This window comes from Ostrea edulis, chromosome 5 (genome assembly GCF_947568905.1).
Source record: "Ostrea edulis chromosome 5, xbOstEdul1.1, whole genome shotgun sequence".
NCBI lineage: Eukaryota > Metazoa > Mollusca > Bivalvia > Ostreida > Ostreidae > Ostrea > Ostrea edulis.
Window position 1 is genome coordinate 59,902,000 of NC_079168.1, and position 27,832 is coordinate 59,929,831.

Sequence of the window (27,832 nt, forward strand, 5' to 3'; positions counted from 1 at the left end):
GGGAACTAACTATTTACATGATTAATTGAATACCGATCCCGATTACAAATACTACAAAGTATGAATATGGAAATGATTTTCAGCTTAGATGAGTGTTTCACTCCACAAAATGACACAACTTAATGTTGCCATTCTTATATCTTGGAATTTCAAAGCTTCAGTATATAGTTATCAATATCTTCTTCTTTTTCAGGCGCTTCTCCCCAGCCTCGGTAAGGTCCGGGTCCTTCTTGTTGTGACATTGATTTTGGCTATAGCAAAGGGGCAGCTGTTCACCAACCATCGAGGACGTAAGCTGTTTCTGCTGAAAACCACTTTATTTTGAACCATTCACAATTCACTTAAAGAGTAACTTTTAAATATTTTTCTAATCATATTCATAGTGGTGGATATGATTTGAATCAATAAATATCTAACTTGTCATTTTTTAAAAATTCATTATTGAATAATGTCATAAACATATACAGGAATATTTATTGATACAATTCTTATTTTCTAAAATATGAGAAAAGAGAGTACATGTATTTGCAAATGATATATAATATGCAATATATCCTTGATTAGCAATTTTTCTTGATATGCATATCGTCACCTACACAGTATTTTGATGATTTTAAATAAGAAAACTCTTAAAGAACCCGAATGAATATGCTCTTTCTTAGCATGGAACATAGTCTTCAAACTTCCACACAACGCCAAGCCCAGCGGGTACAGCAGCATCATTGCTCTCTGGAAGGCTTCCGGTCACATGAACGGAGAGGACGTGGACGCAATGACAGACTTCAGCACCTCCTCCAAGATTTACAAATCAAAGTGGCTAGACGACTGGGAAACGAGAAGCTTCTCAGCGGTAAGTTACGAAACACACTATCTGGTTTGGAAATAGAGGGGTTCTGTAGAGGATAGACTATGAATTGTATTCCAAAGAGATATGTTTATCCTCATCAATCGCATTACTGAATTAACATTTATCAGATTTGTTCTTTGGTATGATTTCATATATATCTAAGAAATACATTTCACGGGGGTATAAACTGTGACGCTTCACGCTGACATGAAAAGTATGCGAAATTTATTTCTTATATTCATATTCTACTTTCATTTCTGTCGGAATTGTCAGCCATTAAATAGACGTACTATATTTCTGATATAAGTCGGTATTCATACACGCATTGTTTACAACTGCAGCGCAGCGCGTTCATGAGGAAGTAGTTATCATTACAATTCGTAAAGATGTCAAAGGCAATAGTACTGCAAATGTTAAAATATTGTTATGAAATACTAAATTGATAGGTTCGACTGTCGGCCTATAAAAACAGCAAAGAGGTCGCTTTCATTACCTTTAACAGCATGGGCAAAGGAAAAAATGAGTGGCTGGACTGCAGTAACATCATAGACTCGTCATATACTGACGTCACAAGCCAATCCAAAAACTACTGCTTAATGGAGTAAGTCTAAAAATTGCTGCATTACATGTTATAATTTTAAAATTAATCGAGTCACAGGAGAACTGATGATTAATGACAAATATGATTCTACGATTTCGATTTTTAAAAATAAAATCCATTCACAGATATTGTAAACTATTTAAAATAATCACAATAAATTGATTGACATAATGTTTTCCTTTAGATACGCTGATAACCAAAAGAGGAACTTTTTCGTCAGTCATTCCTATGGCGGCTGTCCAAGTGACAACGGTTGGTTCATGATGAAAGATTACGATTCTCTCAGTGGCTGTACAGAATGGGATCAAGTCACTGGGAAACCTTACTTCCTCTATTCTGGGGATACGACCATGGTGAACTGGGCTTCCGGTAAAAGCTATAAATTGTAAATTAGATAAAAACTAATATTTCGTCAAATTAAATCAATACTTAAAGAATGGACAAATTATAAATCACACAGTGTGCAATTACCTGCAACCTACGGGTAAATACATGTTATTCATTGTTGATGTATTGAATGCTGTTGAAATTTTTCAAAAATAATATCTGTTGATTGTCTGCAGGTAATAAACAGACAGCTGACTGCTTAGTAGTATCGGTTATGGGTGAGTTAATCAGAAATTTACTGCAATACCTCAAAAACGTACATACACATGTACACACGCTACAAAAACCACCAGTTTATGAAATATAACTGATAATTATATCCAAGAAAAACTAGATATTTTAGTTAGATACAATGAACTTGGAAATAGGTATATCTGCTTGTCTTAAGTTTGTCACCTTTTGTAGTATGAATTTTGAATTATATATATTACCAGCCTGGGACATGGTGTTCAAAGCTGTTCAGGGCGTGGTCCCTGCCCAGGGAGGACTCCGGCAGTTGTGGAAGTCCAGCGATACCCTGAATAGTGACAACCCGAGTGCCCAGACGTTAACACGCTCGCCCGGACTCGTCTACAAGTCAGCTAATGTGGAAAAGTGGCAGAGTATCCCGGGATTCTTTATTGAGAGTGTAATCTTTTTCCAACTAATTCATGACATATTCTAATGTAACCAAGTATGGATGAACTTCATGTAGCTCGTTAACATTACCTTCTTTGCTTCATGTATAAATGTTAGTATTTTTTAAGTTGAATTAGACGTTTGTCATTCAAATGCTTTTTACGGTATCTCAAAACGATCACATCATCTTCGTAAGCCAAGTGTCCGATTCGCTTTCTCTCATCTCCCCCTTGGCAAATTTAGTCGTATTTCTAAGCCTTCAAAATATCGTGATTTGACTTTCCAAGGCATCTAATCAAATTGCGCCATACTCACTGTTTGGTTTGAGTAATGGCGGACCCCATGCAACTTCGAAATTCAAGAGATAATCGACGGTATGTGCTGGAATAAACTGAACAAATTCAACAAAATTGAGTACGATATTAAAACAAAAGTAGAAACGTTGAAATCTGAAAGGCATGCTTTGATACGTGATTTACGCCTTAAACACAAAGGTGACATAGGCGTACAGCAAGACTTAGTATGCACATATAAATAACAAACATATTAAAAAAAAATTCATCTGTCAACTCCATTTGCTAAACATATGTGTCCATATAACAAATTATGATGCGTTATCTGATTAGTTAGATTTTGTTTTCGTCAAGAACGATAACTCGCTCGATCCGTAAGATGACAGTTCAGTCGCAACTAAATCCACCAAGGGGGAGATGAGCGTTAGCGAACCGGACACTTGGCTTGCGAAGATGAAATCACATATGCTGTTAATCTTTTAGGTGAAATACGCGTTCTTTACGAACGGTAAAGAGGTAGCCTATATTATTTTTGATGGCCGTGATACGGATAAAAACGGCTGGTACAACGACAACCGTATCCTGTATTCAAGATGGACGGACATTATTGGTTACACCAAAGTAGGATCCTCCATTGATGGGTAAGTTTGATATCACTGATGGGTAGTATCCTCCATTGATGGGTACGTTTGATGTCACTGATGGGTAGGGTCATCCATTGATGGGAAAGTTTGATGTGACTGATGGGTAGAATCCTCCATTGATAGGAAAATTTGATTTGACTGATGGGTAGGGTCCTCCTTTGATGGGTAAGTTTGATGTCACTGATGGGTAGGGTCCTCCATTGATGGGTAAGTTTGATGTCGTAATAGAGTAAGTTTGGAGTCATTGCTAGGTTGGTTTGGTGGCATAGCTGTGTACGTTTGATGTCATTGCTGGGTGAAATGTATTTAACGATGTTTTGTTGATGTGTATAGGGGTACAGGAATGTTCTGTTCTTTTACAAGATGTAGTACCATGGTTTATATGTGCATCAATGTTTTTGTTCGAGATTCTCAAGCCTTTTTCGTGTGGCTGAGAGCTGGTTCATTTTTACTAAAACAAGTGTGCAAAAGAGATCAAAATTCAAACATTCCAGTGATAGGATGTGGTTGATTCGCAAAGGCAACTTGTTATATACATCACAAATGGTCGAGTATAACTATTGATCACAAAACATTATTCTGTAAACATTTCAAAGTAAATGATAAGAGTATATAAAATCATGTGACTCTATTTTCATTATCAGAGCTTGTTGTAACGAGTTTGTTGTTAATGAAAGTAACTCCTGTATGGGTTCAATGAATTTAATAGTACAGTGAGGAATACAGTAACATGTGCATATATAAAGACCATTCTATGGGAAGAGATTCCCACATACATGTAAAGTGTAGATGTACATGGTCTCAGAATGTTTGTGAAGGTCTTAGTCAAAGTATGCAAAAATAGTTTTTTCTCTCTCAAAGCAAGACAAAGAGTGTTCAATTTTGGCGGTAAAAAACAATGACCACAAGAATAAAACCAACTCAAAGCAACTTCACAAAACACAACCAACGATGTTCCAGAACACTATATGACCTTTGACATATGCCTTTTATCGCAATTCACCTTTGAATTAGAACGCTTTGGCCGATATAGTATTGCATTGTGTGACGACACAATTGAATCTGTTTGTAATACAATTGCGAAATGCAACAGAAACTCTCATTGGTCCATATGTATAAGTCCGCCCAAATTCCCTTATACGGGAGTAGTCAGCATTTGAAAACATGACGGCCAGATGGAAACAAACTTCAAAGGAAGAAAGAGAAAAAGTTGTATTCTTGTGTTGTTGTCTCATAAATTTAATATAAAAAAATCCTAACATATTTTCCTACTATACTTGTGTCCATACATACCTTCAAATATTTATTAAAGCCCCATACGACCCAAAAACTCACAGCTTTTGATTTCGTTGACGTAGCCATGTTAGGTAGCCAGTCAATTCGAATCCCGGTTCATTTCCATACTAGCACAAAAGCGTCTAGATGTGTACTAATACCCCACAAATATTTTAAATAATATATCATTCCAGTTCCATTAAATGATAATTACTCACGGCAATGCGGCTCTCATTAGTCTGGGCGGCCGCACCGGCCGGTCTCCATCTCAAGGGCTTATGTAGCATTTTCGTTAATCAAGAGCTTATCTTACCCTTACAAAAACTATATGTTTTAATTATTCCAATTATTCGTGTTGATAATAAATGAAGAGCGAATACATAACTTACAACCAATTATATGAATAGATACCAATAGCAACAGAGTTCGAATTGACCGGCTACATAACATGGCTACGTCAACAAACGAAATAATTTGAAGCTGTGAGTTTTCGGGTCGTGTGTGGCTTTAATGAATATTTGAAGGTATGTTTGGACACAAGTATAGTAGGAAAATATGTTAAAAAATTTTTTAATATTGAATTTATGAGACAGCAACACAAAAATACACCAATATCAGGCCTCAACCGTGCGCAGCTTTTTGTGACCCGTAAATCGAAGGTTTTCATAAGAGGTGGATCTGTAGCTTTTTTCCAGAGAGCTACAGTTTTCCAGCTAGTAAGTTTCTAGTCCGTCCATCTGAATTCGCTCGAGAAAGTGGGCGGGCTGTAATCGGCCAATGAAAATTCTTGTTGTATTACATCAAACATGTAATTCAAACTGTTCAATCGTCTCATTCAATTGTGTCGTCACACAACCCAATACTATATCGGGTAAAGCGTTCTAATTCAAAGGTGAATTGCGATAAAGGTGTTTACTAGTTATTAGAGCTAAACAAATAAAGGAAAGGAATGGGTGGGGTTAATCCAATTCATTTTGCCTTGGATTCATGGCCTTGATTTGTTGTTGCTAGCCACCCTTTTTTGTGGGCAGGCAATATCATTATGCTAGTCTTTTTACATATGTGTATGCAATAGGGGGTCATCTTGTTAGATCCCCTATCGGATGTTTTTATTTTGTGTATTTATATTCTCTTTCTCAATGTTAATTTTATAGATGTATGTAACAGGGGGTCATCTAGTCATTTGCAGGATATGATCTTAATTTTTACTTGGTTTTAATGACCCTCTGTACTGTATATACTTTTCGTCATTTACTAAATAAATGACATTTTCTATTCTCAAACTTGTTCTGATTTGCCTGCTTTGAGCAAAAAACGAGTGCAATCCACTTGGCTAGTGCTTTTGAGCTAAAGATCATAAATAAAGGAATGGAATGGATATGGGGTTTCTTTCAAAGTAAAATGCAGCTACGTATATATTTTGTTCAGCATAATCTAAAATAAGATTTATTTATTTATTAATAAGACTAATCACTCTATTACACTATTGCTTATATAACTTCTCGTGTGATTCAAGAAAGTGAGATGGGTCGGGTTTCTTAACAAGTCCACTTCATATCAATCTTTAGGGATAACATACGACGTTTCTGTGTTTGGAAAGAGCATGGAGGATGTCCGAATGATAAAGCATGGATGGCCATTCTCGACTCCTCGGACAACAACCAAGCTTGTTCATGGGACAAGAATGTTCAAACCAGACCATATTTCTTGTACAGTAAAAAATCAACATGGGCTCTCTGTGAAAGCGGTATGTTTTTTCTGGGTGTTTTGATGCGATTTTATGAAATAAGTTATCAATAAAATGATAATTAAAGTAATTTGTCTTTGCCCACCTGCAATGCCATTATAGCGCAGTGTATTTTGATTTTTAAAAATATTATAAGAAATAAAGGTGTCACGAGATTTAAACTTCTTAACAATTTAGAACGACAATATTTAAATAGTGTAATCCGTTTAAATGACATAGCTTCGTATTGTCATATCTTGGCATGCGTTGTTTTCCAAAAAGTTCTGAAACTAAAGAGCCACTTCAAACTAATTCGAAACTAGGCTTTCTTGATCGTGTTAAGGTAGCTCATTACACCAACATTTTATTAATGGTTCGTTAAATCACCTCTTAAGAAGTATGATTTCACCATCAAAAGAGCGATACAAGCTCTCAATTTTTAAAGGTGCACTAATAACATGCAATTCTTATGTAGTTAAGGTAATATGTCATTTTAATCATTTGCAAAAGTCAGTCAAAAGTCATTATTCACGATCAAAATGGCATCAGATGTGGCATCGTTAAAGACATTTATACTCACCAAATATCTACACAGTCTGTCTTAAAAAGAAATTAATTTTTCTAACGTATATATAGCGTTTAGTTTCACCACAGACAAACAGAAGTTTGGGAGGCAAACACTATCATATGACCCTGAATTTTGATTACGGGGCATATTTACTGATCGTATATTTATTTGATGACATTTTGACCTTTTGACCGACTTCTACAAATGATTGAAATTACATTGGTCGGAAAAAAACTGTTTTTATTACACTTTTGGTTGATGTTCCTAAATGATGTCATTTTCTTCGCCTCCAATCTAGATTAACCATTCGAGCACAATCCATCGCTTTACGTGTACATGTGGTTACTAGACAATAGTTTTAAACTTTTTTTATCATTTAGAATCTGACCTATTCTTAATGTTTTACCTCTGTTATATACCAATGAAATCTTTTGTACATAGGCGGAAGTTGGAACAGCGCTGAGTTTCCTGCAGCAGAAACGGCCGCCATTTTCATCAAAGGTAAATTGAATGTACTTTTGAAATTACGAAAAAATATACAGTTAACCTTTTGATCAAATAAATGAGTATTATCAAAACATGTCAATGCTGTATATTGAGATCATAGGCAAGCACATTTATAGTAGTCAAACGTTTACTGTTGTTTGATGAAAAAATCTGCTAGAATACTCTTTCGCCGAGTTCATTTTCTATGGTGCATTAAAATGAGTTGGACAGTAGTAACATACCTCATATAAAATGAGAATAGGCAAAATTCATGAATTGCACTGAATTTCTAACATAAAGACTAAAATGGGCAATGGAATTCTAACATTCTATGTGATAGTTCTTGTAACTGCATATCAAATTAACTGGTTTTAGGATTATCTAAAATTGTCATGTTCAATAAAATACCCCATGTTGACCATGCGTCTAGTTTTGTTGGTCGACTAAAAGCCAACATTCTGTTACTACAAGAAGATAGTAATTTGATATGGACTTGTCCGGAGAACTATTTGATACATCATATATCACTTGCATGCCAAGAATAAGTCTACATGAATGCCATAAACTCAACAGTACTGCTGGTTCTTTTTTGTACATACACGGGGCTAAGTTTTCAATAAAAGCGATCGATTTCCACCATCAATTCAAACTTTTCTCCAGTCATGCTTTTCAAGTACAACATAACCGTACTTTCAATTTTGATTTTAAAATAAACGGCATCGTTATTTCTTTCACTTAATGTGGTTGTACATGACAGACTTGTAGAACTCAAATTAGGCAAAATTCATTATTCCCACGCACTATAAAAGACTGGAATTATCTCCCTCTGAACACTGTAATGTGTCATTCAGTTGCGTCCTTCAAAGCAGCTGTTTTATTTATATTTCATCAATACTAATGTATGTCTTGCATGTAAATAGTTTCAACTGTCAGATATGTTTGTTTATCTAGCAATCACTACCCCTTCATAAGTTATTTAATCTTCTGCAAGTTATAAGCGATCACTCAATGTACAGTGCATTGAAAGCACATTTTACCTTTTTTTTACATCACACATATCATTAATCATCAGATCATATATTAATCGTGTAGTTTCTCCTATATTGTATTGCTTATAGGAGTTATGAGATTGATCACTGTTCGTTATCTTCACATTTCATGTACCTTCCTGAAATGAATTCTGTCTTATCGGAACTGATTATAGCGTCTAACACATCTCTCAGTCTTCTAGGAATACACTCCTACCCAATTTTGTAGACTACAGTTGATAATGATATAGGTCTCCAGTTATTTAAATAGAATTTACTTTTTCTTTCTTTTGTCAAACATGTTATAATTCCCTGCCTTTGTGTTGATGATTGATCCCCTATTTCATAACCATTGTTTATAGATCTAATGACAAAATATCCTATTTTTTTTCCCAAAACATCTTTAAAAATTCCACAGTAATCCATCGCTCCCTGGACGTTTGTTGTTAGCCGCATTCTTCAATACTACCAATGCCTCATTATATGTAATTTTACCTTCAAGGGATATTTTCCCATTATATGTAAGTTTTGGTACTTTATAGTCTTTTGATATATCATTTAAATAAATTTTGGACTCTTTGTTGTTGGAGATTATATAGATTTTTGTAAAATGTCTCAACTTCTCTTAAAATTTCCGTTTGTTTTGTTAATTCTATTTGCATACCATTATCAGTTTTAATTATCTTAGGTATTCTCTTTTCAAAATTAAGTAATTTGTTGGTTTTTCGCCTTCATTAATGCATTTAGCACGGGATCTCACCATATTACCCATAAGTTTCTGTATTCTTAATGTTTCTAATTCTCTTCTTAATCACGACAGTAAGTATGGCTAAATTAAAGATTTTACTTTACAAGTGTATGAGATGAAACATTATTTATTAGTAGAAAAGAAACATCTAGCTAGTAAAACATATTATTTCAGATGTAGGTAACCTCATCCAAAGGCACTTGACATTACGAAAATTATACATATTGAACATTGCGTACCTCTTCTAAATCTCAAAATAGATGCAAGAATTTGTCGACATTTTAAATGAAACTAGGAACAGTCTCGGTAAAAAAAAAAATCCATATCTAGTGAAACAAGCATTATGAAAGTATTGCGTGGCAATACATAGTACACTACCGATCGCAAAAAAATACTGGACTGCAACAATATTCGAAGTTCATTATGTAGGTTATTGTAAAGGGGAAAATTGGGGAACAAAGATAGAAATGGTTGGAAATGAACTACTATTCAGGTACAAAGACTAGACTAGGAAAACAGATAAATTCATAATTAGGTTTAGGTCTTTAACCAGGTCAATAAACAGTCATGAATAATTTACCTTCATTGTTGTATTACTATGCTAGAAATTTTAATGAGTGTAGTACTCTTATCTACAGAAATAAGAAACTTGAATGTAAACTTTAAGCTGGTGTGGATGTGACCCCACTAGCTTTTATCAACTTTGTAGAGGCGAACTAAAAGTGTACCAATTATCTAATGAATATCTGCAAGCATAGCAAAATAAGTGGGAAAACCTGATCATTCACGCTATTTTTCGAAGTCCAAGGACCGTAACTCAGCAAAACATCACAAAATTCAAACTTGATCTGTAACATGTTATGGCAAAGCATTGTACCAAATATCAAATGAAAATCTGCAAGCACAAAAAGAGTCTGTAATCTGATAATGGCAATAACTTAGTGAATCAAAGTACTGAAGGTACTGAAACGAGGTGACGTTTGGCAGTGACTTCAGCTTGTCTTTGGACATGTCTTTGGACAAGAGGCATCATTTCTACATTTGTCATTGAAATTACATACAATTCAAAAGCTGCACCCTCTTCACGCCCAAAGAGCTTTCTCAAAAGAGCTTGTAAATTTGAAAAACCACTGACTGTCAACAAAACAGAGCAACCGTCTGCCTTAACATTTGCGTTTGCATCACGTGCATGTGGATCGAAAACATGGAACAGATTGCCTGAGCAGAATACAGCAACAGAACTGCCATTGCATATAAATATACCTCCATCTTTGGTATTTGCAAAGCATAAATTCAGTGCTGTAGCAAGAGAGAGGAAAGGGCCGTTATCTTTAAAAGTGGATTGTATTTCCCCTGCATAAACTGGTAAAGCAGACACATGAAGCAACTGATTTTGAATGCAAACATTTTTGGGCAAGTCCTCTGGGTTAAGATGTTCATGTGGACAGGCCTGTCTTGCATGCTTGTATAAAACATCACCTTTTTCGAGAACAAAATGAATATCATTCGCATCCCAATCTCCAAACAATTTTTGGTTAACTGCATTAAATGCAATGCACACAAGTGAATTTGCTACACATTGGTTACCTCTGCTATATTCTGAGAAAGTTTCTGACCCTTGATGAAAGTTGGCAGACACGCATTTCAAAATTATGGGATCTTTTCTTACATTGTGACTTTTTCTTTTTTTTGACAGATTTTGGGCTCTCCCTTTGATGACTATCAAAATCATGATTTTTTCTTTTTTTGCTACCCTTCATATCTGATGACGACAACAACTGTCAACTCTTGAAATAACTCATTCAATTCTTGAGTCAAAGTTAAACCAGTCCAAGAAAATTTCCACTCTTGAAATATCAACTCTTGAAAACAAGTGTCAACTCTTGAGATAATTCATTCAACTCTTGAGATAAATCATATTTCGTGACAAAGAAATGTAAACTTGATTTCCAATATATTACTTCCAATGGAGTTCTTTTCTTGAATAACAAATATATTCACAAAAACATGTTCATTTATATTTCTTAATCAATGTTTACAGTTATCTGACTTGACCATGAAAGAGCGCGGGAAATAGCGCTCGGCCCTTTCGATCGAAGATTACATGTTTACACCCAGATTTAGTATTAAAATCTCAAAAAATGCGTCCAAAAGAAATATTTTGGTAAAATTGTACGAAATTAACACATTGGGTTTCAGATAATTACCTTGAGTTAATGCGTTGGCAAGAATATATCAGTTCTCTCAGGCAAGACGTTTTCTCCTTGTTGATAAACAGGATAGCGTGGCGCGTATGGATACAGAGAAATAGTGCAGAGTTTAATATTAAAATTCTAATTACACACAATTTCTGCTTGATAAATACAACAGATCACATACAAGGAAGACTTCTTCAATCTGACATAAAACAGAATTTATATATAACAGTTTAGTAAAAATGGAACATAGTATCAATGTGAACTATTTTTTGATAGGCGATAAATCGGCTAATTAACATAATTTTCAGACATAAGAGGAGACAGCTGTTTACCCAGAATTCCTAGAGAAAAATAGACCATGTTTTCCCCGTCTATATGTGAAAATGCGAATGAATACAGAAGCAATGCAAATCGTTTCCTACAGTCCAATTCTGTTTTTCTAAGATCGTGGAATAAAATGTTGGCAAACGACAAATAATTTTGATCTTGTTTACAAACCTAAACACTAATTCGCGATTCCTTTTGATGTGTGGACTTTGTTTCATATCGAAGGGATAAAAATTGCGATTTCATAAATTCTTATTTAACTCGCTTATCGTAGAGGGTAAACATATGGATTCTATATCAATCTCAAAGTGAATTGTGACAGCTTTTACGTTGCATTAGCATATGTGACAACAAATTTTTTATATTAAAAATCAAAGTGATTTCGCAAATGGTAGTGATTAAAACAGGGCGCCATTGAAGCTGGGGTCTGACATACGAGGCTGACTTACGTCACCTCGAAAAATCAACGGTCCGAAACCAAATTCAAACGATCTGTATCTAGTTATTGCAAAGTAATGTACCAAATATTAAACGAATATCTGCAAGTACAACAAAAAAAAGAAAACGTCCTGAAAACTGATAATTCATGTTAATTCAAGGACAATAAGTTAGTGAAAAAGCAACGGACCAAGTTCTGATTTGATCTGTAACTTATTATGGCAAAGCAATGTACCAAATATCAAAGAGATATCTGCGAACACAACGAGAAAAAAAAAGTCTGGAAAACTGATAATTCATGTTATTTTTCTAAGTCAAAGTCCAATAACTTAGTGAAAAATCAACGGACCGAGACGAAATTCAAACATGATCTGTGACTTGTTATGACAAAGCAATGTACCAAATATCAAATGAATATCAGCAAAACCAGAGAAAAAAGTGCGGAAAACTTATTTGCAGGACTGACGGACAGACGGACAGATAAAGTGCAAACCTAAAGTCCACTTCGACTTCGTCGATAGGATACTAAATTGATATTGTATCGATTAACCAGTAAATGTAGGTCACCCTCAGCATCCGAAAAAATCCTCACTCAAAGAGTCTGAAAATTTAGGATAACAAATTTCGTGCAAACTGAGAATACGGATATTCTCAGTTTGCACGAAATTTGTTATCTTAATTCCGAGTAGCATTATATGACTGTGTGGGGAAAGGTCAAGATGGAACCCATTGAACACGGTTGAAATGTGCTCACTCTTACTACGACGATGTATTTCTATGAATATCAATGAAAAAGTATCTTCCATATCAACAACTCTTGAAATTATGTTTTAAAGAACTGACGGTTAGTAGACGAAAGTCGGACACGTCCAACGGTGTATGTTCCGACCGTATACAACTACTCTTGAAACTGTAGGTTGGAGAATGGTGATGAAGGTAGCGCATCAGCAGTCCCTCTCTCCCGCCAGCACTGTTTACGGTCTGTGGACAGGTACCTACACTGTTAATGAATTTGACACGAGCGCGCTGACCATTGGTGCAGGAACAAAGACTTACAAGTCCAGTGTGGTTGACAATTGGTCCAACTACCACATTTCCGCCGTAAGTATACATCCATAAGGTCTAAAAAGTTTGTCGCTTTAAAAAGAGGTAATTTAACATTTCTGATCGAATACTGCAATGGTAAAGTAAGATATACAGCAGTCGTATTTGTGGAAATACGGAACGCTCCTTGATCATCATTACAGGTCCGAGTCAGCTTCTACAAAAATGGCAAAGAGACTGCCTACACAGTGTTTGACGCTCATGGTGTTAAGGACAAGAACAGCTGGTTCGATTGTACCAGGATTCTCTACACCGCATACGATGATCTTAACAGATTAAAGGCAGTCTCTTACTGCGGTATTCCTGGGTAAGTAGACAGGGGTTAGCTGGGTGATCACCTTACATATCCGGAGTTTCGTTAAGTACTTATTCTGTGGTATACAATTGTTGACTGTGGTGGACAGCAACACTTATCAATGCCCGATGCAAATTTGAATATATGAAATATATGAAAGGTGAAGATAAACGAACAGTGATCAATCTCATAACTCCTATAAGCAATACAAAATAGATAGTTGGGCAACCACGGACCCCTGGACACACCAGAGAAGAAGTAAGAAACTAGTCGGTATATCAGTAGTCCGTGCCTCTGGTTATCACACATTTATCTCGGCTGCGGTCATTATTTAACATAAGTTAATGACCGGTTAATGGGTTTTTTTCGGGAAACAGTGTTTAACTACATTGATTTTTATAGAGAGAATATATCACCAAGAGCTGACGTCACTTCGTTAACTTATGTCATAGTAGTAGCACGTCAGAGTATTGGATATTACAAGTATCTCCAAACAGTTGATTTGAGAAAGAGCTTAGAAATCAGAGTTTACAAAAATGGGGCTTTGGGCTGAAAAAAGTTATGATCCATGCTGGTATGGTGGCAACACTAAGGAAGAATGTCCCATCTACTAGTACATTGTATATTTAAAAACTCATAACGCAGTTTAAACCGTAGGAGGACTTAGATTCACAACCACGAAAACAACTTGATTCGTCGGTTATCAGGTCAGACCGTTTTCTGGGATGCTGATGGCAAACATTCTCAAAATGCAAAAACTCTCCGTGAAACATATTGTACGTCACTTTTAGAGCAGTCTCGGGAAAACAAACAACGATGCCTAATTGGAAGCTCATAATTACACGTAAGAGTGTTCTATACCATCAAGAAAATTCTGCAGTCCACACATCAGCAATCTCGTTGAAAGTTCACCTGAGGAAGATATAGTGCTCACGGTCAACAAGTGATGTTTACTACTCACCTGATCCCACCTCGGGTGTTTACAGGGGTCCGTGTTTGTCCTACTATACAGTTTGTAGTCTTTATAGGATTATCAGATTTTCATCTTTGCAAAGGATCTTAACATAAATTATATAATCTACAGTGACATTATTTTTCATTTCGTTAGAGATGGAAGTCTCAACAGACGATTCTTTATCCAAAATAACTATGGCGGGTGTAATAACGATGCTGGTTGGTTCCTTGTTGTGGAGAGTAATACGTGCGCATGGGAACAACGGGCAACTCGTCCATATTTTATCTACAGTGGGAAGAGCGGGCGAGATCTTCAAGACAGTAAGTAAATGTGGGAATAGGAGGAAGTATCGCAGGGTCATATTTTTTTTATATCAATCATCTTTAACCTTTTGCAAAATAGATAATGTCATAAAAATCATTTAAATCTATCAAGCAGTTATGGACAAAACATTATCTGTATTTTCTGTAAAATTCATAATCTTATCAATGTACATCCTTCCTCATGTAATCAACTTTATTTCAGATTTCGTCATTGCTGACGTCTTTTTGATATCTGTCGGTAAGCTACTCTTTATCTTTATATGTTGTTGATGACAATGTATTCCATTTGTAAATAGTTATATTGTTTGAGAATCTGATAGGGAACACGATTTTTTCATTTCTAAAGTCATGGACAACTGTTTTCCAAATCCCTGTAAAAATGGAGGCACGTGTTATGAGGAGGGTATGGATTACACGTGCACATGCAGTGGAAACTGGTTTGGACAGCGTTGTACCGACTGTAAGTTTCATCCATTGGGTATATACGAAATACATATGTACATATATAATCACTTGTGCATGAATCTTTGAACGAATCAATCATAAATATACATAGATATATATAGTGATCAAATTTTAGTCCCTTGTTTACTCACACACACACACACACACACACACACACACACACACACACACATGCACGCGCGCGCAGTTCCGCCCCTTACCTGAGATTGAACTCACGACCTGCTGAACCAAATCTCATAGCATCGTAAAACCAGCGTCCTAGACCGCTCAACCATCTACGCAAGTCTAAATATTTGCTTTTTAAAACTATTTTGACACTTTAGTTGTGAGCATTCTTCTTTAAGATAAGAAAAGAATACTCACCACGCTGTCACACGTTAGACGGTCATTATGAAAGGAATTGGGATACATACAAGATATGCACCGCATTCAATATTTTTGATCAGCTCCTGTAATATGTCGCTAAATAAAGTACATATGTATTTGTGTGGCGACATAATATTACCAGAGCGGATCAAAGATCTGATTTTATTGCACCGTCGCCGTGCGTCGTGCGTTAACAATTCAACATTTTTTAACTTCTTGATAACTACCCTTCCAATTCTTTTCAAATTTGGTATGAAGCATCTTTGGGACAAGGGGGACATAAAATGTAGATTTCAAGACTCTTGCACCCGGGGGGCCTTGAGGACGGGACAAAAGCTGCCAAAATTTGACCAATTTTCAAAAATCTTCTCTCTACAACTGCACATGTGAAAGAAAAACTAAATGCATAGCGATGTAGGGCAGGAAGGCCTCTACCAAAAATGTAAATTTCGTGATACCCGGGGTAGGGGTTCTGACCCTAGGGTTGAGCCAAACTTAGTATATAGTGTTTATGTGTACAACATTTAAATAACATCTTCTTTAGTGTTATTGATATTAAATTGAAACTAAATGGATATTTAGAAGGAGTAGGTAGTTCATTACCAAAACTGTAAATTTCATGGTAAATGTACATGTCTATAGTGATAAAATGTAATTCCCTATTCGTGTTATATTTTGATCATAATTCATTATTTTGTGAGCGTAAACGGATGTATTGACATGCTCCTTATTTGAATATAGAGGTACAGTATGTATATAGGATTTGTACACGTATGTATTATATTAATTAACCATACACGTTTTACATACCTATATTTTACTTTAAGTGAATGGTGTGTGGGCCGACTGGGGAAGCTGGGGATCATGCTCTCAGACTTGCGGTCCAGGAACCCAGACACGAAGCCGCACCTGCACAAATCCTGCCCCTCAGGGAAGTGGCTCCTCTTGTGCAGGGTCATCCACATCTTCCCAATCCTGCCAAGACATGGTTTGCATTCGTAAGTGATCAAAATACTGATATTTTTATTGGTATGGACAGGTGTGGTACGTTTAGAGTGTGTCGTCACTGAACTACTGTTTACACAAGATTCAATTATTTTGCGTGCTTAAATTCCATACTGTTTACTATTATGCAGCCGATATTGACGGTCAGTGGGGACAATGGAGTTCTTACAGCGCATGCCCGGTAACTTGTGGTAACGGTGACAGAGTACGCACTCGTAACTGTGACAGTCCAGCTCAGTCCGGTAAAGGCGCGGATTGTCCAGGTCCCTCCTCACAAGTATTAGTCTGCAGTTTGTCTCCATGTGCTGTGGGTAAGTGAATTGTATTTCACCATTTTCTGAGCCATGATTGTTGTTGTTAACATTTTATAAGGGGAGGTTATCTAAAATTTAGATGGAAATTGGGCCAACTGGGGATCATGGTCCTCCTGTACAAAGTCTTGTTCCGGTGGTAAGGAGGTGCGATCCAGGACTTGCACCAACCCGTCGACTAACTATGGCGGCAAGGACTGTGTCGGAGAACCGTCAGAGGAAAGGTCCTGTAACACTCATGGATGCTCAGGTACGTTGGTTCAATTCAAGGAACACATACTTGTAAATGAATTCAAAAGACGACGTAATGTAGTGTGCATTAGACAGATATTGTAATTTGATTCCTTTCAGTTTGCAGTCAAGGAGAATATTTGTGTAATGACGGCATGTGTAGGATGGGGTCCCGCTGTAATGGAATCAATGACTGCGATGACGGTAGCGATGAAGATTCGTGCTCCCCATCTGTACTAAGCATGTCTCAAGGATACGTCAACAACGACCTAACCAGACCTGGTGGTAGCGAGGAAGACAGTGGAGCTGCATCTTATGGTAAGAAATTTTGAATATTTTAAAAACGGAAAAGAAATTCTGGTTTTATATGACTTATCAATATATAATGTATCATATGTCATTTTCAAGTTGAAGAATAACGCACCGGAAGCTTACTATGCTGTACAGATAATCTAAAAGTAACATTTGATTTTAATGCTGAACAATTACTCGGGTACATGTTTATGTACATGTTTATATCAATACCACAAATATACTTTTACAATTTTGTTTAGTTTATAATTTTAGTAATCATTATATCATTGTACAATTCCATGTAAACTTTGTCAAATCGCCACTTGGAAGTCGAAGGTGCAACTAGCTAGAGGGTGTACGATTGTACTTCATCTTTACAGGTTGTTTTACATCCACTTCATTTAAATATATATCAGAAACTGGCGTATATAATACATGTATGGGTATATTGGCGCTAAATACTACATCGATCACTAATATAGGTTGAAACGACATGAGCACGGAGTACTGACCTGCTATCGCAAGTAAAAACTCTTTAGCAAAGAACATGCAATTGATCTTCTCAGGGGAACACAATAGGCACTAGACAACTGGACCGTGCAACAACAACAACCCACTCCCCTTCTGTAATTTCCCCCAACAAAATTAGTGTTTATATTAGTTATGATTTATGATGTTGAATATGACATTTCTCGCTTTGTGATGCAAATATTGTCATTCTTCACGGTAGTGATTGCAAGGCATCACGTGGTTTATTCATACAGTACCTAAAGAGAGATTGTTTTCGTTTCTGATTCCGGAATACATCACGCGCTTAAGCATCAGTAATGACAGACGATGTAAAACAAAGACTTGTCAGTTATAACTAGACACAGGGTACAGTGAAAATATGTTTAGAAATATACAAGTAAAAATAAAACAGTCTCCATGTAACACCTTCCCCTGTTAATTTTCAGTCTTACAATACGTAAATCTAATTCTCAAACCACTAGGCCTATTAAAATCATAATATATAGTGTTATAAATTTCATAATATGTATAGTGTTAGTGCACGTAATCTAAAATGCTGAATAGTCAAGGGAAGCCATTGGCCGAGGAAAAGGTACAATTTTGAGCAAAACAAATTTAATAATTCTTAGCACTTCCTTTCTTAGCACTGTTAATATCTTTTTCTCAATTAGTTCAGTTAATTCTTATACTATCAAAAATAACAAAAACAAAATTGTTGTTGAAAATCTCTTGGTTTGAAAGAGGAATACGATGGCACAATGCACAGTTTACACTGGCTGCGTTATATTTCCGCGTTTTTAACATACATAACTTTACAGAGCATGGATATACAAGTAATTTCAAACAGAAAATAATAAATACATCTGCAAAGCAACAGTATTATCATTCTATGTGGAATAAATTCAATAATAAACATCAAACAGTTTTAGTTTTAATACGAGTTGAAACAAATACATGTAAGATGCATATTTATTTATGCATGTGTAGTATCACACGCAGCATTTATATAAGGAAGGGAGTGTAACTATAGCAGTGGCGGGTTTAAGGGGGCGCAGCCGCCCCCCCCCCCCCTAAACTTTTCAAATTTAAGGTAAATCGTGATATCTTGTTTAGAAAAATGTACAATGTACTAAACGATGTAAGAAGCAATAATTTCTTTCACTCCCGGAGAAATAAATCACAAAATCTTTTGATTTCTTGAATTACTTTACTGGGAGAACTTAATTATTTCCAAAAACCCTTAAAATTTTCGTCATTTTATTAATTTCACCTTATAAAAAATGATAGAAAATAGTACAAATGACTAAATAGGAGACATATTTCAAGCCCTATAAAATCTGTAAAATCCAGGACCTTCTGCCTCATAAATCGGCTCCCCCCGTAACTGCAATTCCTGGATCCGCCTCTGAACTATAGTGCCATAGTAAACCTAAAAACCAGTATTGATACTTTCAGGAAATATTCCTACCAACATATGTTAGAACATATGTAAAAATAAAAAAATTCATTGGTCATTTATTTCTCAGGGGGTGAAAATATTCCTTCTGTAGTAAATAATTGCCTTCTAAAAATAGCAAAACTGCTCATAAGCAGCTGTGCTTCTACTTCATATAAAAGTAAATGGACATCTTAATACAAATTATATATTCCTGAGAAAACCATATCATAATGAGTTACAAATACTGTCAACTACAAAATATGTAAAAATCAAAAACGTTCTTAGATTAATAAATTTTCAGTGACCTATGCAATCACTACCTTAATTTTCCACAAATTTGCACTCTAGTATGTGGAAACATTTTATTAGGGTGTCAGTCGACGTTTTAGATATTTGATAAGAGTGTAAAATGACTACGTAATTTGAAATATTGATTGTACATAGAAACAGCAAAATTATGGTAAATTTGTTGAGGACATGCAGAGGTGGATGGGTACATCATTCAGTGATAAGATGGCTTTGAGCTGCGCATGCAGACCTGGTACCAATATATTATAAATGACTTGTAAGGTTTGATGGAGGTACACATAGTAAGTAAGCTTCTTGTCCCTACCATGCAAGGAACAATAGAATAGGTTTACGCGTATATGATTTGGTGTTGTCGGTGCAAACTAGGTGTAAACAATTTGGGTCCTTGGCTATGTTGACCAATAAATTTTTGTTTAATATTGAGGTTTAACTCCTAAGATTCATACCCTATATAGTGCAGAGGCCATGAGGTCAAATTCTAAGATGACCCCAACCTTAGGTAGAACAAAATACAACCTATATGATTTGATGCAGAATTTTGCCTAGATTATGGAAATGATGGTTGTAGTCTGATAAAATATGTTCGACTTAGCTTAAATTTGGATTTTCGGTCACAAAGTCACAATTTTTTTGGGGGGGGGGGGGTAGAAAGTACATTTTGTACATTTATGGCCGACTTTATGCATGGAATCAAACAAAGTTGGTTCTAAAGCATGCAGCCTGATCCAGTAGATTGTATCATGCCTTTTATATGCCACTACTGTGCAAATTTTTTTAATAATGAAAGAAATATAGACTAAAATTGTCAAAAATGTCTGCATTTTTTGTTCCGCGTTATCTCATTTCTTGCATCTCACAGACCCATTCATGAAAGAAGTTGCATATACTACACGTCAAAAGTTTTCTGATATACTCCTCTGTCGAATGGTATGGGTATGCTTGTGTGGCATAATCTATACAAAGAATTAAAGACACATTTCTCGACCTTGCTGAAGTTGATGATGAACTCCTTTGACAGAAATCAAGGTATAGAATCAGTGGCTGTTGAATTTGACATATATGACCAAAACCTCAGTGTGAAGGCAGCTGAACGAAACAGGTGTGGAGAAACAGAGCAAGCTAAATACGTTATCCAGGCAAATCGTCAGGTTCCGAATTACCAACGATTCCTGAAGGTATAAGGAAGCATAGCTGTCCATGTTGTCTTTGTCTCTGACCACATTGTCAGTGTTGCACACAGTATGTCATTAGAAAATCAGAGAATAATTCGTGCTGGAGTGGTTCATGAAGGACATATACCGGTAGCTAAACTTGTCACATCCAAAGAAGCAGCTACTATTACAAGCCTTTTCAGTTCCTAAGAAGAAGCGGATACAAGAATGCTGCTTCATGCCATCGACCTGTCTTCCACTCATGATCAACTGGTTGTTCGAAAGTGATGTTTTGGTGCTATCGGGCCAAAAATGAAATATATTTTTGTTTCCTGTTACCAAAGCAAAAATTCCAAGTAGATAGGTAAGGTTTTAAAATTATTATTATTGTTTGATTTAGAAGCTAACCCGGATCGGAATCAAAACACACTCCGATCCGGAAATAATTTTTATCCGGAAATTTGGTCAGAAACAAACCCAAGTCAGCAGCTTTGAGTCCAGGTACATGTAACTCAGGAAACAAACAAATATTTTGGGCATTATTATGCTATTGCAGTGATAACATGCTCACTGATTTTGTGTACATGCTGGCAGGCCATAAAAGTCGACAAGCAACTTTACATCCCTGTCCATTCCATTGTGGCAGAACTTTGTGTTCTTTGAAAGTCTCCCAGCAGCACATGCGCTTATGGAATGTGACAGCACAAGCAGTTTATACCAAATAGGAAAGCGCATTGCTGACACAAAACTGCTGGAACATGTTGGAAAGGATATCCATTCACTGACAACCTTTGGAATACTGATTAATGTGGAAGCAAATAAAAGGTGAAGATAACGAACAGTGATCAATGTCATAACTCCTGTAAGGAATTGGAATTAGAAAGTGGGGCAAAAACGAAACCCTAGATATACCAGAGGTGGGATCAGGTGGCTAGGAGGAGTAAGTATCCCCTGTCGACCGGACACACCCTCCGGGATCCCTATATCTTGATCAGGTAAACAGGGTAATCTGTAGCCAAAATCGGCCTAACAATCTGTATGAAACACGTCAGACAGCATTTGACCCAATGATTGGTTGAATTGACGAACTAGATCGTTATAACGACCATAGAATTTGTGAAATACTGACTTTAAATGAGACTGTTGAATGCTGAAACCCCTGTAACATCACCTTGTTTGTCAGTAGCTTGTCTTGATTTTAAAAACTGACCATACGCAGAACAAGATGTGTCTTTTGCACATTCTTATGTCCTCAAATTGTATGGAAAAAAGCGAAGACATGTTCTAACCTGGATCAGCTTTGGTATTTCTAGGCCTCGACAACTGACAAATTAACCGAGGGTCGACCACCATCGTCGCCTCGCAACAACAAACCTACACCATCATCAAATTAACCTGCTTCACATTTGCCACTAACAGAAGATGCTTACAGGATGTCCTCAGAGCAAGGTACCAGCCCAGCATCTGGTGTCAAAGTCACATTGCCAATCTGAACGGCAACAAAGAGTATGTGTCAGATGATCAGCTTGAACCAGTACTTTATACCAAAGAATCAGCTACAGTGGAAGTCTGCAATCTCACTCATATGTACTGTACAGACCTTGACTGCCGACAATCTAATAATTGTCGCTGACTGCTTCACCTTCACCGAGTTTTGTTCATGTTACGGCGCACGGCCACTGTCCGAACATTCTAAAGGCTGCTGTTGACTCAACAGTGATGATAATCTTGACTGAGAATCTTTTACTCTAACGATGATGATCTTGACTTGATAGACATTCACAACTTTACTTTTATTGTTCACTATATCTCTGTTATTTTGTACTTGTTCACTATATATGTTGTGCTTGTGGTGCAAATAGATTTAGCTTTTCAGTTACGTTGTCATTTGAGCATCACGCGGAAAAATAATATTGTTAGAGAATTGATGTCTGTTTTGTATATTTTCCAATTAATACAAATTATAGTCATTCATGTCTTCATTCTGCTCATTTTCCTGCCCATATATTTAACAATTAGTGAATAGTTTATAATATATGACATTGTATGAATATGGATGTATGAAAGGTGACGATAACAGTGATCAATCTCTTAATTCCTATAAGCAATACAAAATAGAGAGTTGGGCAAACACCAGAGGTGGGATCAGGTCCATAGGAGGAGTAAGCATCCCCTGTCCACCGGTAGCACATGTGATGTACTAATAGCATATGTGACATAAGTAATGTGTAAACTTGTATAGTTAATATCACTGAATAATTTTCTTTAACATTGTACGAATATTTATCTGTAGTTATTTCAAATACCGCATTGATGACAAAGTGGATATGGTACTTCAACAGAGTTAGGTATTTAGATTTACTGGTGGTTTTAAGAAATTATTCAGTATATTTTCATGTCACAAGCATTAGGAATTCTTAGCATAACTGCACCAGTTATGGCGAATTCAAATTTGTTGGCGAATTCAAAGTATTATAATGGGAGGTTTGAATATAATTAATCATTGCTATTTAAAAGACACAAATAAGCCATTCTAAACTTGTTGCTATTTAGCTTCAAATCCTAAATGGTTTTCTGGGATATGGCTTTTAGCTAATTTTAGCATATCAAAAGAACTTTAAAATGAAAATCCACCAACTCTATACACTGTAATGGTGGAGCGAAAGCACCTTGTGACTTAATAGTTGTGCCATACTTTTTATGAACAGCACTAAAACAATGTATCTAGGCTCTAATACAGCTTATTCATCTACTTTTGCATTGTTGTGAATGAATACCCACTTTAGCTTTGATAAAATTACCATTATATGTAAATCCACAAAATTTAGGCTGTTTCTCAAATTTGGGGAGGGGATAACATTATGCTGCTTTACAGCCTAATAGATTATGCCACACAAGCATACTCTATACCATTCGACAGAGGAGTAAATTAGAAAACTTTTGATGTGTAGTATATACAACTTTTTTCATGAATAGGTCTGTCAGATGCAAGAAATGAGGGTATGCGGAACGAAAAATGCAGACGTTTTTGACAATTTTAGTCCTTATTTCTTTCATTATTCAAAAAATTTGCACAGTAGTGGCATATAAAAGGCATGATACAATTTATTGGATCAGGTTGCATGCTTTAGAACCAACGTTGTTTGATTCCCTGCATAAAGTCGGCCATAAATGTACAAAATGTTCTTCTCCTCCCCCCAAAAAAATTGTGACTTGGTAACAGAAAATCCAAATTTAAGCCAAGTCATACATATTTTATCAGACTACAACCATATTTTGTTCTACCCTAGGTTGGGGTTACTTCCGTTTTTAAGCCTCTTTTGAGAAATGACCACAGCACTAATAGTTTTTCAGGGCTTTTTTGGTTAATGATTTCAATTATATGTAGATCCGAAAATTTCCAAGGAATTACATGTAGCAAGGGTAGTCAAAATGTATTGGATCCGGTCACATGAAAGTGATTTGATAAGGCGCAAAGAACTTGCAATACACACAAGAATAATATTAGATCATGAAGCCATGGACAGACAGAAATAAGATTCTATAAGCCACGGACGGACAGAAATAAGATTCTTGCAATATAGATGAAAGCAAGGAAAGTACAATATATACGATGGTACATTTTATTTTATAATTGTTAATCTAACACCTATAATAAAAATCTTAAGCTAGATTATGAATATGAAATTAGAGTCTTGACACTGGTATTCGTTCAGACATAGTATACTTAAGAACCCGCTCAGTTGTATAACCATGGCAGAGATTAACGTTTATGGCATGTCAAACGTTGCAATATTCGATCTTTTCCATTTGTATTTTATAATTTTCCATTTGTATTCTATATTTTCCATTTGCAATGTATAATTTTTCATTTGTATTGTATAATTTTCCATTTGTATTGTATAATTTTCCATTTGTATTATATAATTTTTTTGTTTGCATTGTATAATTTCCATTTGTATTGCAAAATCTTTCATTTGCATTGCATCCGAGGGACTGTTTATTTAGAATTGTTACGAAGGATTGCATTAGTTTAGGTCCTACTTATATTTAGCCGTCACCAGCTGTAGGTGAATTACCATAAATTCTCAAACTTGTTCTGATTTGCCTGCTTTGAGCAAAAAAAACCCCCCAAAAACAAACGAGTGCAGTCGACTTGGCTAGTGTTTTTGAGCTAAGGATCATAAATAGACTTACTATGCTCAGCGCACAGTGCCGTAGCCGGGGTCGGGGGGGGGGAGGGGGGGGGGTCTTTAACGTGTCAACGCCTGTCTCAACACGGAATGTCTGCTTTTAAGGTCACATTATCCGAAAGACCCGTGTTTCTCAATTTTAAATAGCCATGCGTATGGGGAAGTATTAACTATATTTACGTCTAAGGTTTGATGCAGCCATGGCACGAATAGAACTCGAACCTGCGACTTCACGGTTACGAACCAAAGGGTATGTCACTGAACTACCGCGATCGGTTCCATATAAGAGTAGTTGAACATACATGAAGCTAGCAATGACAAATCTTGCTCCGGGATACCCCTCCCCCTCTTCCTTCACAAATATGGATATTTTGTTTATTGTGTATAGCAATGTCGAAAAAAAGATACATGTACGTTTTATTTTGTCAGAACGCCCTCCCCCTGCAACCCCCCCCCCCCCCACCACCACCACCACCAAGCCTTTGCCCTGGACTCACTAGGTCCCCAGACGTCCAGCAGTAATACTTCATCCTTTCGTTCAGAATTATCTAGATCAGCCAGTGGTTAAACACGTGACTAGTTTGAATATGCTGATCACATTAGGCTCATAAAAGCGATAAATTAATTGAGGGGGGGGGGGGGTTACGCCATTGCATTTAGCAAATACGGTACATTCCTGCGAAACGTGGCTCCTGAACTTGACCTCTTCAACATCTCGCGCATTACCAAATTCGATAAACGATAACTTAATCCAGTGAATAGTTGTAACAAACCAAACTCGATGTTAACAATTGGTGGGGACCCAAGGGCCGAAGTCCCCCGAATCTACTGAATTCTGACTAAATAAAATGTGCATACTTTTCTGGACAGTTATATAAAAAAAAATTGATCATGTTGGGGGATGGGGGGTTCGCCTTTGCTAGAGCTAGCTACGTCTTTTTAAAAATAACTAGTCCTGCATGGACCTGGTTGCGGGAGCTCAGTGATGTATCACTTGGTTTGTGGGCGGGAGGTCGTGAGTTCGAGCCACGCTCCTGCCATTGCTGTATCAAACCTAAGACATAAACATAGGTAGTAATTGCTCCTTTGTACAAGCAATCTGCATTTAAAAGTGAGAATCACTGGTCTTTCCGATATGACCTTAAAAACAGATATTCCGTGTCGGTGCAGGCGTTGCACTGTGCGCTAAGCACGTCTACATTTGTGGTACATCAGTGAACAATTCTCAAAGCAATGTTAACTAATGAACTCCTTCGTAACAAATCAAAATAAACAATCCCTGGGATACAATACAGATGAAAATTTTTACAATATAAATGGAAAATATAGAATACAGATGGAAAATTATACAATACAAATGGGAAATTATACAATACAAATGGAAATTATACAATGCAAATGAAAAAATATACAATGCAAACGGAAAATATAGAATACAAATGGAAAATTATACAATACAAATGGAAATTATACAATGCAAATGAAAAAATATACAATGCAAACGAAAAACATAGAATACAAATGGAAAATTATACAATACAAATGGAAAAGATAAAATATTGCAACGTTTGACATGCCTTAAACGTTCTCATTTCTTCTTACAGGTGCTTCCTCCCTTCTTCTGATTGCTGCTATTTTGTCTGCTTTCCTCGCTTTCCATGCTGGAGTAAACTGATTAACATCGTTACAGATTCTACATGTACAGCCTTGTGTACAGATGCGCCCAAAAGCATGATCCTCGCCTTTTATAAATGATTTTGTTTAACGGTTTTAATTTTTATGCCCCCGAGATCGAAGATCGGGGGCATATTGTTTTTGTCTTGTCTGTCATTCTGTCATTTTGTAATTCTGTAATTCTGTTACTTTAACCTTGCTAATAACTTTTGAACAGTAAGTGATAGAGCTTTGATATTTCTCCGTTGCATTGGTATTGAACCTTTTGACCTTGACATTTCACCTACTTTAATATTTTTTTTTACATTGGTCATAACTTCTAAATGGTAAATATTAGAGCTTTCATATTGTTCATGAGCATTTCTTTTGACAAGATCTTTCTACTGGTACCAAGATATTTGCCCTTGTGACCTTGGCCATCCTCGGAATTGGCCATTATCGGGGGCATTTGTGTTTCACAAACACATCTTGTTTTTTTTTTTTTTTTTTTTTTTTTTTTTTTTTTTTATATATAAACGATACATGTATATGGTGTAATCATTACCTATAAAGCATTTTTTGCAGCAGCAAATCAAAGTTGTTACTTCAAGAGTCGTATACGTAAGAACATATAGTTTTCTTTTTTTTTCCCTTTGTTTTTTTATAAGTAATAAAATCACACTTGGTAATGTTGTCTATGGAACTGAACTTCAAACGGGTCATAATTTACGTAAGATAATTGAAAAATTGGTATTGATTGTTAACGAGTGTGGTTTCTTTAAAATGATAACATGTATATTTTAACAGTTGTGCTTGCTTTTATAACTCCGCTGTGATGCTATTAAATGGTTCCTGAAAAACGTTTATGTTTCCATTTTATATGAGATTCACAAAATGTGTGGAGAGAGAGAGAGAGAGAGAGAGAGAGAGAGAGTATTCTTGTGACATCTACTATGCTTTGAACACGGAACGGTAAGCAGATAAAATGAATAATGCGCATTATTGTTTGTCTATACAACATGACCAGAAAATTGACTTATTTTTA

At 36.0% G+C, this 27,832-nt stretch overlaps 1 protein-coding gene across 1 annotated transcript; it reads left to right on the top strand.

The window, feature by feature from the left end:
* Positions 1–27,649, top strand: LOC130054611 (uncharacterized). Its single transcript, XM_056164965.1, has 19 exons — positions 1–290; positions 663–850; positions 1,294–1,448; positions 1,633–1,817; positions 2,012–2,053; positions 2,270–2,463; positions 3,230–3,387; positions 6,234–6,412; positions 7,401–7,460; positions 13,101–13,285; positions 13,432–13,595; positions 14,692–14,858; positions 15,064–15,099; positions 15,208–15,321; positions 16,520–16,690; positions 16,829–17,008; positions 17,091–17,258; positions 17,360–17,557; positions 26,739–27,649. Exons 1-19 carry the CDS (start codon positions 89–91, stop codon positions 26,807–26,809), a joined length of 2,817 nt encoding a protein of 938 aa, XP_056020940.1. The 5' UTR covers positions 1–88; the 3' UTR covers positions 26,810–27,649.
* Positions 27,650–27,832: the final 183 nt, after the last annotated feature.

Coding starts and splice junctions, on each gene's coding strand:
- LOC130054611 (XM_056164965.1), top strand. CDS start 89: ATGAGTGTTTCACTCCACAAAATGACACAACTTAATGTTGCCATTCTT. Junction 6,413..7,400: donor ATGGGCTCTCTGTGAAAGCG/GTATGTTTTTTC, acceptor TTTTGTACATAG/GCGGAAGTTGGAACAGCGCT. Junction 14,859..15,063: donor CGGGCGAGATCTTCAAGACA/GTAAGTAAATGT, acceptor ACTTTATTTCAG/ATTTCGTCATTGCTGACGTC.